Below are 12,892 nucleotides of genomic sequence, written 5' to 3'. Positions count from 1 at the left end.
TTCTCCTGTAAATTTATTCACTGTTGGTCTAGACGACAACGTTAGGCATGGAAACTTGCCATGTATATGTAGATCATTCTAGTCTCAAGAGTATATGAGTGCATCGTTTTAAGTATTCGAAGGCTTGTGTTTCCTACCAGGAATTCTTTGATATAGGGATGATGTCTGCAAAGATCTTTTAAACCAATGGACCTTCGTTGTAAAGTTGCAGTCATGTATTTTCTAGTTTTACAAGAAAATTTACCATTTATGACCTTTATTAATATCATGGTCCGCCTATAATAGTAAGAGGCATTAGGTTTTTCGTTCTGTGTGCCCGTCGATCGGTTCTACATTTGCATTTCTTGTAAAAGTTTGTAATCCTTTCAGTTAGACATTTAGTATACTGAGATGTAAATTTTGATGGGATTTGTTTTTAAATATATACCAATTCAGGATTTTATTGTTTGTTGAAATGTAATAGTGTCAGCGGTGCATGATACATTATGGATATAAACATTGTTGAATATCAGACTGAAAGATGATTATGTATGGCAGGTCGTTCTCGTAAAAACTATGTTTAAGCCATTTCTTTTTTAATTTCACATACTGAAAATTATACTAAAAAACAAACTTAAAAATACAATTTGAGCATTACAAACTACGCATAGAGATTAAGAACAGTTTAAAAAACACACTGGGAATTTAGAATCAAACAATTTGAAAAAAAAACATCAGATATTGAGAATAATATTCCCCCATTGATATTAAAAATGAAAGACGAACACTGAGATTTGTGCGCAAATTTTATGCGCTTGATATATCTATTGAAAAGGGTATGCAATAATAACATTAACGGTACAAGTTTACTCGGCACCAGATGCGCACTTTCACAATAAATGTCTCTGCAGTAAAGCAATACACTAATACACTTGTGTGGCTACATGTGGACGTTTTCACTCAAAGGAAACTTCAGTATTGTATTTGAAGGTGACTGTGTAAAATCTGTGTGGGGTTAGAAGTGGAGGCTATTTGTAAATTTCAATTGTGCATGTCCGGGAAATTTCACATTTTAATTACTTATTTTTGTACTTATTGGGAAGAAAATTATCCCCCACCAAAAAATAGATTTAGAAGTTTATACTTTATTATGCGAGGGAGGACAAAGTTTTTTTTTTTGGTGGGGAAGGGGGGGACGGGTATTACTGTGGTTGTAAACGGAGAAATGGAGAAATGGTTTTGAGAAAAAGAAGAGGTCAAAATGTTATGTATCGGCTGGATAGCCTAGACAGTTTCGTTTCTGTGTTTATTTTTGTTTTGAATTCTTCCGGATGTCGATCCCTATCGACAATTTTTATATATAAAAGTGTATTTTGTGGAATAATCATTCTTAAATTCCTAATAAAGTTCTTTTCATACTTTTGACTAGTTAATCTTTTAAAAATAAATCTTCGTGTAAGCCTTACTTTGAAACCAATATTGGTATCTATAAATATATTGCTCAATCGTCAATAAAAGTAGAATCACTGAAAGAAATTAATGATGTTTTCAGGTGAGAACTTGAAACAAACACATCTTTAAGTCTTCCACAATCTACCCATTCCTTTTCACGCACCCTCTTTTCTCGAGTCTATTTCTACATTTATAGTCCCAATTCCCGAATTAATAATTTTTCGTTTTTCAATCTTTTCTCCTCACGTGCAAAGATTAGTAAGTACTTCGAAAACCATTGTTGGGGGAGGGGGTAAATGTCATGCCCGAAGGTTGACATTTTCCTAGGAATGATTAAATTAAATTTCAAACAACCTTCAAGCCATCTCTCTTCGATTTTGTGGATCTCAAAAATAAATAATAAACTGAAGTTTCATTCGGTTGAAAACGTCAATTTTAGCGTAACATGCAAAAACAAGAATGTTAGTTTATTATAAAATACTAATGTTCAATAACTACCCATTTAATCTCAAAACTCGAATTTTAAACCAAAGATACCCCTTCATAAACGAAAACAGCAAAAAGTTTGAAAGTCAAAGGTGCGTAAATCAAAAGCACAGATCTGCTAATGGACTTTGCTTATAGCTTACATTTTAACTTTTTGTTTCCTACCTCGTTCTTTCTTGTTTTTTTCTTCTTGGTTAGGTATCCGTATTCATCCTGTATAAGTAGAGGTATACTTTCTGTAGAAAACTGGTTATTTCTCGTCAGTTGCAATGTTTTCTTGTTATTTTTATAAGAAATAGGAAGAAACAATTCTTCCTTTAAATCACACGGAGCTTCATCAGTTTGTCTTTTGTGTCTTGTTTTATGTTCTAAGACATTGGATAAGTCTACGAAAGCATAGTCTGTAAAACAATTTGCTATTTGTGAGAATACCAAATGAAATCATGAATATTCATTATTTCCTAGAATCTTTAAAAGAACAATACAAGAACTACTAGCATTTGGCAAATGCTTGTTTAAAAATCAATAAATTCGATATTGAAAAGCTATATTCCTAATTTATTTTAAAATATACCAAAATATGTAAAAACAAAGAAGAAGAAAGAAGAAAGAATAATGAGATTGCGTGTCTGCTTTTTATGTACATTTTTTGAAATTATTCAATAAAAGCTGCATCTTCAAATGTTTTAACAAAATATATCGTCTAGTTTTCTTTCTTTCACATAGTTTTTAATTTTTAATTTTGTGTTGTTCTTTAAATACGGTAATAGAAGAATGTACCTGAGGACACGAATGTCCCCGCTCAAGCCTTGCAACGAAAATGGGACCGACGGAAAGACGGAAGGACGGACGACCAAGGGTAACACTTAATGCCCGTCGCCTACGGCGGGGCATAACAAACAAATGTGTTGACCTCCTGCAGCTTATGATTAAACAAGATCGACAGAAATGTTAAATATTTGGCACGTTTTCTAAAAGAACCGTAATGCTCATGTGTTCGCAAGAAAAAATCAGGTAAATATTGATAACGGTACCAATAATATTGAGTTAAAAAAAAGGAAAAAAATTACCTCTGTTGCAAACTTACGAAACTCAAAGTTTGATTTATTAGCATTTAAGGGGGTCGTATTAACTATATACTTAGCGATCTCTGATAGAATCAATTATTATGTAAGCCGAGTAAAATACCAAATACCTGTTGTAAAATATTTTCAATTACATACATTATCGTGTTTCAGTCGACTATAAGTGTACACGTGTCATTACAGCTTTTTTATATAATGATAGGCTGTCGCATATTGATAAACCTGAAGATCATAAAATACATTTAAAATAAAAATAAACAGATTCACAGATTCAACTTAGTTAGTATTTTAATAACTCTACCGTTCATTTTTTGTTATCTTATATTTGAACACAAAGAACACATATTTCATATTAATATAAACAAAATATAGAAATTTAACTTTTAATTATATATCAGATAAATCAAAAATAATGCTCCTTCAAAATGAAACTGTGAAAAGAATGAAATGATAAATTCTTCTACATCCCAGGCCGAGATCTCCACAGAGAGTCATTCAGAAGATAATCATATCATTACTATTCAGTAGCTTTTAAAAAAATTTAGTATGTTGTTGTTGTTTGAACAGATCTCAATTAACTGCAAGCGAATTGTCTGAACCGTACTGATTTACCGCTGTGGATAAACGTGAAAATTGACCGAAAGACTGAACATGACTAAATAGGTTCCTACTCCTTCATGCAATGTTGACCAAAATGAATTTTGTTATTCTTTTTATATCCCTTTTTTCATATAGCACCTCGTGTATTCAGGTGTGAATTTGGCTTTCAAATATAGGGTTCAAGCATTCCTGACGAAGGTTAATCTAGAAAAAAGCTTTGTATGCATCAAATTTATCATTTTTAAGTACCGAGTCGATACCATTTCTTGTTGGCTGCAGCATGCTAGTCCCGGTCGATGGGATCACCAGCTCAAAACAGGGTGTGCTTCAACAATAGAATGATTTACAACATACTCGAATTTTTTGTTTATAAAATAAAATTTTATCAAGAAACTAATTAAAAGCTTGAACTCCGTCAGACAAAGCTGACCTTAAATGAATGTGGTTATTCTTCTTATGTGTCTTTTTGTCGTGTAGTTCCTCACGTGTCGATTAGTATTTATACATCCTGAATTTTTAAGCCAGTTTGAGCGTTCCCGATTATGATAAATCCAGAAAAGCGATTCGGACGCAACAACTGTTCAGCCTCAAACGGGTGTGTCTGTTCAAAAGTCTTAAACTTGGGTAATAAGAGAGATTAAATACAAAAATATCAACAAAATCGAGTTATATTCAGCGAATATCATATAATTCACCAAAGAATTTCTTTCACCTGGCAGCTCAGGAAATTTCACCTTTTCTCAACTGTTTTTTTTTTCCTCGCAAATACCCCTCCTGAACATGATACACCTGTTCAGAACAACCAAAAGTTCCTCCCTTCTCCTGGTAATTACCGGAAGTCGTTTGTATTATTGAAAATCATAGTTATTTTCTATCGACTGCAGATTGCCGCTTTTATAAATTTTTCATGTTTCAGATTCCTGATAAATTGTTTAAAGTATTTTATTCATGATGTATTCGGTTTCATGAACAAATTCAGACATATCAGTCGGACTGAAAACAATGGTTACCCTAAAAATTTGAAAATTCTGCATTTCTACCTCCAAAGAAGGTCGTCATTGTATTATACTTGTTATCAAAAAAAAAGAAAAGTAAAATCACAAAAATACTGAACTCCGAGGAAAATTCAATCGGAAAGTCCCTAATCACATGGCAAAATCAAATGACAAAACACATCAAACGAATGGACAACAACTGTCATATTTCCTGACTTGGTACAGGCATTTTCAAATGAAGAAAATGGTGGATTGAACCTGGTTTTATTAGAATTAAAATCATCATATTCTGTTGCAAAAATGGCCGTGCTGAAAGCACAAAGTATATTATCCGTACAGAGTAACACGTGCAACTGTTTTAAGGGATTGTTGGACCTAGTTATATAGAAGTAGTATGCATTTTGTGTTTCAGAATATTAAAACTTTTCAAGGAATTTTAGATTTCGGTTGAAAATTAAACTGAATATATCAATATGATTTTCTGAGTAGATAATATGTAAGTTAGGGGACGACATTTGATATTCTGGGGGGGGGGGGGGGGGGGGGGGGGGGCAGGAGGATTTGTTTTGGATCGGTTATTTATTTTTGTAATCTAAGAGGACAGATTATCTATTTTCTGCACTATTGAAGCAAGATTTTTCATTTTCATTAAAGCAAGGGACTGATTATTTATTTTCACAACTATATTTATAATATTAGAAAACATACAATTTTTAAATTATTTGTTTATTATAAATAATACATGTATAGTCAAGTCATTATGTACCATTTAATCAGAATTAATTATTATCCTCTGCAGAAATGAATCTTCTATATTCCCAAATGCATATATACACAGTATTAAAGTTTGGTTGTAACTAATGCTCTTTTAAAAGTATTGGCAAACGTGTGTTTTTTTTTTTGAAGGGTTTTTGAACCGCTGAAGGCCCAAGAAGCTATAGAACAAATGATGCAAAATCATGCTTTCTGGGTGTTCCCCAGACCCTTTCTTAAATTGAAAATGCAAGTTCTGTTTTAATAATTTTTTGACAATATTTTGGTCTCAAAGCAAAATCACGTTATAGACTCAGTGTAAGACTTAAGTTTCTAGGGACAACATAAAAAGACAAATATGCATGATAAAGCAAAAATGTAATTCACATAGTTAAGTCTGTGGCTGCTGTGTTTTTTTAAACTCATGATCAAGTTAATAATAAAATTACTAAATTACAAAATGAATGCAACAATAACAGAATACAGAAGGGCAATCAATGAACAAAAGACAAATAAATAAGAAACATTGATCCCGAAAAATCAGGGGCTACGTCTGAGGGAGAACAGAACTTGCTTCTTGCAAGGCACTCACGGTGAACACAATTTGATATGGAGACAAGCGTTTGGTTTTGAAATTTCCTACATGAGGCATTTGTCTCAATGTAGTTACGGCCCTGATTTAATAAAAGTGAGGTAAGTGTTCCTGAGACAATTAACCTCAAGTTAAATGAAACCAATTTTCTGACATTTCAAGTATATTTAAATAATATTTATACTTTTATTATTAAAAGATATGAGTTATTTATTTTCAAAATCCTCCTGCCCCCCCCCCCCCCCCCCTCCCCCCCCCCCCCCCCCCCCCCCAGAATATCAAATGGTCGTCCCCTTACCTGATCCTGAATCCTGCATAAATTTTCCAAGGGTGCATACAATGTAACACAAAATAAGGAAAAGTTTCATGCTTAACTGTTTCAGAGTTAGTTGTGTTAATAATTCAGAATATTTGAGCATACCGTGTAATGAATTTCACATCATGCCTGTGAATTAATCAAGGCATTCGCATAAAAAAAGATCACAAATAATATTGTTTTGCTTATTGATTTCAGATGATATCAATAAGTTTATATAAATCTGGATAAGTGCATCAATGGTTTGCCAAAATAAATTAAAAAGAATTAATAACGCCTTCATTTTAATTTGGATCCTTCAAATTTGTTGATTGATTTATAATTGCTGATCACCGCCACTTTACGGACCCCTGGCTATATCATGGCGGTCAAGTTTTGTGAGGAATCGAGAGTACCAGGATAAAACCAAAGAACTTTCCACAGAAAACTGGCAATATCCTAGTCAATTAATATTCAAGTCAAACACACCTGCCATGAGCGGGGTTGAACTCACAACCTTCTGTGAACTGCTTAGACCACATGACCACCGCGGTCCCAAAATTTGAACCGATTTACTCTTAACTAAAATAAATTAAAAAAAAAAACATCATGTGTTTGTTTATCAGAAAAAAATATATCAATAATATTATGTATTATTTTTTTCGTGGGAAGGAGGGCTGAGATTGGGTGTATTTCTTACCATTTATGCGGGAGTATGTGATATGTAACCTTAAGCATAAACTATGGTCTACAGTAACTATAGAATTAAATACCAGTGGTCTACGAATTTGGTGGTTTGGTTGTAGCGTGTTTGCCTCTTAGTGTAGGAGGTCATGGGTTTGATCCTCAGCCAGGTCAAACATAAGACTTAATATAGTATTTGCTGTTATGTGCCAATCATGCGAGAAGAGGAGAAAGAGCAAATACTGATCGGCTCGGAGTCAGTTTAAAGGTGTTCGGGTAGGATGACATATACAAATAAAGAGTTGCGCCATGAGCGCATATACGCCTGTCGCTTTTTCAACGAAAAAGTTCCATAACTCCTCAATGCATATCAGAAATTTATATAAAAAAAAAACAAACTAAAAGGAGCTTATTTTAATAGACATAAACCAGTCACCAAAGCTTTATGAAAACTGCTCAAAGCATTTTGCGAGTTATTGTCCGAAAACTGGAAAATCATGGCCCCCCTTTTTTTACGAATAAAGTCCCAATACTCCCCGTTGAAATGTAATATCAGAAATTTTTAAAAATCGAAAGGGAACTTATGTCAATATATATAAATAATTCACCAACGTTTCATGAAAATTATTCAAAGCGTTTTTGAGTTATAGTCAGAAAACTGGAAAATACCCCATTTTTTTATGAATAAAATCCCATAACTCGGAAACGTAAAATCTAAAATTTATAAAAATCGAAAGGGAGCTTACGTCAATAGATATAAACAATTCACCAAAGTTTCATGAAAATTGGTTGAAGCATTTTTGAATTATTTTCCGACATGTTGACGACGGACGGACAGACAGACGAGCGGACAATGGTATACCATAATACGTTCCGTAAACGGGCGTATAATAAGATGTTGTATGATTGCCATTGAGACACCTCTCCACCAGAGACCAAATGACGTAAAAATTAACAACTATAGTGTCCTGCGGAAAGTTAATTTGTGAGCTAGCACGTTAAAAATCCCCGGCGGCTCAGCGTGTCGGTCATAGTAAAAACAAGGATTTGTATAGTAGTTTACTATACAAATCCTTGGTAAAAATCAGGGTTCATATTGATATCAAATAAATATGTTTTGGTCCTGATCATGAATGTGCCGATTTGATTGGCCACTAGATTTTCAAGGCCATCATCATCCTCACATATGAATTTGATTTATCATATAGTTCTGCATTTTCCAACGTCTTCAAATATGATAGTTCGATTGATATATGACTGCTTAATGTCCGGCGGCAAATATAACATGAAAGGAACTTGTAACAGAAAAATGGAGTGAAACAGTCACCTTACCCGGACATATTCATTACTTTCACTCATCAATTTTGCATGCTTGCTGCAGAAGCAAGAAATCATAATTTTTAAAGTATTCGATTTTGACAGAGTCCGCGGAGATCGAACACTCAAACTTTGGCGCTCGATGTTATATCGCTAAAACGAGACCACCGAAGTGGTTTCAGATGAGACACTCGAAGGCCACTGCAATGTCTTGAAACATTTGACTCGGCATCCTTCATTAAAAAACTCTAGAAATTTACAAATATCTTTCAATCAGCAGCTTTTAACAATTAGTATTCGTTAGTTACAGTTTTTTGCAATATATTTAAAAAAAAAAAATATTTTTTTGATATAGTTAAGGTTATTCACTCTGGTGGATTTTACCTCGGGGGAGGGGGGTGGGGGTGGGGGGACCAATTCCTTTATACAAGGTGATAGGACGTGCCGCTGGAATAGGTAACATTTTCCAGCTTAAAAATATGTGAATAGATGGGGAAAACTATCAGAAATATATGATAAGGTCAATAAAGTTCCATTTACTTGTTTACATATGAAAAGCCCTGTCATTTTATTACAGCCGAAAGTCTCGCCATAAGTAAACATTGCATACAGAATCTTAATTAGCCTTAAAAATATTCCACTTTTCCAACACACCACACGAAAGCCAACCAATATTGGAAAAGGTTACATTTTTACCTACGCAATATATGAAAAGGTATACAATTTTAAGATCTAAATTATATAAAAAGGGTGGGGTAACAGAACCCCAGCGACACCCGCTATCAATTAAAAATTGAAGTGCGGATAGTCCTATATTTTCCAATTAAAAAAATGTAAAAAAACATGTTTTACATATTAAAATTACTTGTGTTATTGCCTGAAATATAATACGTCTTTGTGTGTCCACACTGAAGTAATTATTTCCCTTCCTTGTTGTTATACATTTCCTGTTTACACCTGTAAATTTATATTCTGAATCATCGTCACATATTAATTTTGATTTGTAACAACATTTTATCATGTCATTAACAAAAAACATAACTAATGAAGTATGATGGCTTCCGAAAACAGAAAAATAACAGAAATACAAGTCGAGGATATTCAGAAGAGACGACATCCAAGTAAACACTATGTAAGTTTAGTGTGTCTTATTTTTATTTGATATATCGAGAGCAAACACTAAATACAATATATTCCAAGTACATGTAATCATGATAATAGTAATACACTTAGAACTTGTTTTAAGATCAAGTCCCGTTTCATTTTTTTTCAGAAAAGTACGCCGATGTTTATAAACAAAACTATAATTTACGGGATACACCTGAGATTACTACTGATTACTATAACACAGTTATAGTAGCCTGAAATTATACCATAGATTTAAACAGTACTATATGATAATATAATTTTAGAAATTGAGAGCTAAGTAATCAAACCTGCCAAATGAAAAAGAATTTGTAAATTGTGCAAACTTAATGATTAATGTAGAAGATGAATTTCACTGTGTTATGTCATGTACTGCATTAAATACATGTCATCAAGAATTAATGTTGAAATAATATATCTGGTTCCATCCTTTTCTGATCTATCTGAATTTGAAAAATACAAATTTTTATTAAGTTGTAATGATTTGGACATTTGTAAAATATTAAAGTAGATCAATGGAGTGTACAAGATGTATTTATAAACCAAATCAATCCTTAAAATAAGTATAATGGTATAATGTTCAAGTTGCTGCATTTTTGCGCCTGTCCCAAGGAATTTCTAGCCTTTATTATTCTTGTGTGTGTTTTTTCAATTTTGGTTTATTTGTATGGCATCCATCTCCCTGAACTAGTATACATTATTATTTAGGTACCAGCTGAAGCCCGCCTCTGAATGCAGGATTTTCTCGCTGAGTTTAAGACACATTGGTGTGTTTTCTGCTTTTTGGTCAGGTTGTTGTCTCTTGACACATTCCTCATTTCCATTCTCTAATCTAACATGTCTAAAAAGAATATGTTAGGGTCATGTGAATATGTATTAATGATTTTTCTTTATATATCACCAATGCAGATTCATTGCTTTTTAACAGAGTATGTATTTTTGTTAAAATAGGTTTATGTCATCAAAGTAATCTGGTCGGATGGATCTAGACATGTTATATACAGACGTTACAGTAGATTTTTTGACTTTCAGGTAAATATTATTCAAGTTTACTTATTATTCCTAGTCTATGTTCAAAAGATAAAAGGCAGTCAGTTGCAGTTTTGGATATATATATTTATCATCAATTATGTAATTAAATATGAGCACACTGTCATTCTTTTGTCAAAAATAAAACAAAAATGTACTCTTTCAGTTTATGACACTAGTATATTTTAAATTTTAGTTTTGGTTAAGAGAAATGAAGAAAAATAAAACCAAACAAATGTAAATGTTTTTCTTTTTAAGCTTTCTCTGTTGGAGAAGTTTCCTATAGAAGCTGGGACTATTGATCCCCAGAGAAGGATTATACCATTTCTTCCAGGTAAGAATGAAAGATAACAAATGAAAGATGGTTAAAGATAGCTTAAGTAATATTTGCTAGTTAAAATACCCATTGAAGATTTTTAAAGTTGATTTTTCAGTATTACACTATTGGAACTATCACAATTAAAAAGAAGTTGCAGAAACATTGACAGGTTGAATATCTTAAAGTACATGTGAACATAAAGGTGCAATATCATAAACTACATGTGTACATATAGGTCCAATATCTTAAAGTATGTGTGCACATAAAGATCCAATAGATTAAAGTACATGTGTACATAAAGGTCAAATATCTTAAAGTACATGTATACATAAAGGTCCAATATTTTAATGTAAATGTGTACATAAAGGTCCAATTTCTAAAGTATGTGTGCACATAAAGGTCCAGTATATTAATGTACATCAGGGCTCGACATTACCGTTTGTCGGACCCAATTGTCTGGGTCAAGTGAGAGTCGCCATATTAGTTGTGTAACGGGACAAGTGAAAAATTCATGTTATAAAACATGTAAAACTAAAAGACTTACCAATGCCTAAAACGTGAACTATTTTTTATTGATCATACGAAATCTAAATTCATTGATTGAACCAGGGGACTGTAAGTAAGGGGAAAGAAATCAATGATAAAACATGCTGACTGACGGAAGTTTTCATATCTGAAAATAAATCCAGAGAGTTCCAGGTCTTCAGAATTGCGATCTTTTGTATGTTTTAATCAGATGGGATTCGCAAGGTGTTTTTACACATGTATATTGATGTTTACCTGCGAGACAAAATCAAAATAAGAATTGATTTAAGAAAATTGTGATTCACTGTTGCAGCAGCACCCATATGACTATAGAATGGATATGTTCTATTCATCCTCATCCCTCCACCCTGGGAAATTTGATATAACCAGTTTATTTATGGTATCAACCAAAAATCAGAAAATAATCTCTGCACATGTCATGATTGTCCTGACTTACATGTGTACACATGAGTTGGATATGTTTAAGTACATGTGAACTTACTGATTAAGCATATGATATATTTTGTGTGATTATTTTGTTTACTATTATAAACAGGAACCTATATAGAAAACTTGAAATAGGAAACTACACTAACTTATATGTGTCTATTTATTGTTTAGTAATTAAAAGAAAAAAAACACAAATAAGATGATTTTGCATTTTCTTTTGTGAACATTCTTAATAGTACGGGTTTATTGTTCATTGTATATTATATTATTTTGAAGTAGGAAATAAAAACCTTTATGAAGAAGGAGGAATGGAAATCCTTATACTTATGATACATCAACTTTCATATTAATATACTTCTTAGAAAAATGATATGAAATATGATTAAGGAAGGGTTTTATGATGTACATACAAAGTTTCACTGATTAGGGATGAATTACATTTGTTTTGAAAATGCTTAACTGTAACTACATGTACTTCAATCCTCATTGAATACATCTTTTCTTTTATGCTACATGTATAAGAAGAGACCCTCCTACATGTATATGGACATATGTTAAGCTTTATCACCAAGTGTACTTTAGTGTTGATAATACACTTTTCACTGTCTATTTACAAATTATTGTTTACTTGTATAATAATAATACCAAAACAAAATAAAAAACATTGAAAGCAGTCAGTTGTTGATAGGTTTGGTGTAAATAACCTGATAGGTTCTGGTCATTAGTAACAAGACATTATAATGTCAAATTGATTGTTATATTTTACACCTATTTTCTGTGGTCAGATCAACATTAAATTTGATGTTGACGTAAATTAGTGTTTTACCATTGGCTCTCTTGTATAAGCTAAGGCATATAAAACACATCTGTTATTTTCTAATTTGTTTCGTATATTATGTAGAAGGAAGATGCCTAATAATTGTAAGTCTGTTTTTACTACCATTTTTTTGTTTTCAAACAAGCCTTTCATCTTTATTAAAACATAAACTTAAAGACATCATCCTCCCTAGCCTAAAGTTGAAATCATAATAGTTATTTTTGATACTCAAATTGACATCTAAATATTATGTTTGAAAAATTTTGTTGGTCAAATTTTATTTTCTTTTAGGTTAATTTAGGTGTGTTGTCCATAAGAATGTGAGGGTATACGTCTATAAGACATGACCCCAATGACATGGTCCAGTC

General features: G+C 32.3%; 2 protein-coding genes across 3 annotated transcripts in view; one reads left to right on the top strand and one right to left on the bottom strand.

Annotated features, from left to right (window-relative positions):
• Nucleotides 1–9,171, bottom strand: part of LOC127733951 (uncharacterized) — a 50,047-nt gene extending 40,876 nt beyond the window's left edge. For both annotated transcript variants that reach the window (XM_052243433.1, XM_052243434.1), the window contains exons 1-2: nucleotides 9,104–9,171; nucleotides 2,083–2,318 (exon numbers count right to left, since the gene is read on the bottom strand). The gene's annotated coding sequence lies outside the window, so the exon portion shown is untranslated. The remainder of the gene's footprint in view (nucleotides 1–2,082; nucleotides 2,319–9,103) is intronic.
• A 1-nt stretch (nucleotide 9,172) lies between these two features.
• Nucleotides 9,173–12,892, top strand: part of LOC127733949 (SH3 and PX domain-containing protein 2B-like) — a 40,001-nt gene continuing 36,281 nt past the window's right edge. Inside the window, exons 1-3 of the mRNA XM_052243431.1 lie at nucleotides 9,173–9,370; nucleotides 10,336–10,416; nucleotides 10,672–10,747. Of these exons, the coding sequence (XP_052099391.1) occupies nucleotides 9,290–9,370; nucleotides 10,336–10,416; nucleotides 10,672–10,747 (238 nt within the window). The 5' untranslated portion in view covers nucleotides 9,173–9,289. The remainder of the gene's footprint in view (nucleotides 9,371–10,335; nucleotides 10,417–10,671; nucleotides 10,748–12,892) is intronic.

Source organism: Mytilus californianus, unplaced genomic scaffold, assembly GCF_021869535.1.
Source record: "Mytilus californianus isolate M0D057914Y unplaced genomic scaffold, xbMytCali1.0.p SCAF_3, whole genome shotgun sequence".
NCBI lineage: Eukaryota > Metazoa > Mollusca > Bivalvia > Mytilida > Mytilidae > Mytilus > Mytilus californianus.
This window is presented reverse-complemented; position numbering and strand designations above follow the sequence as displayed.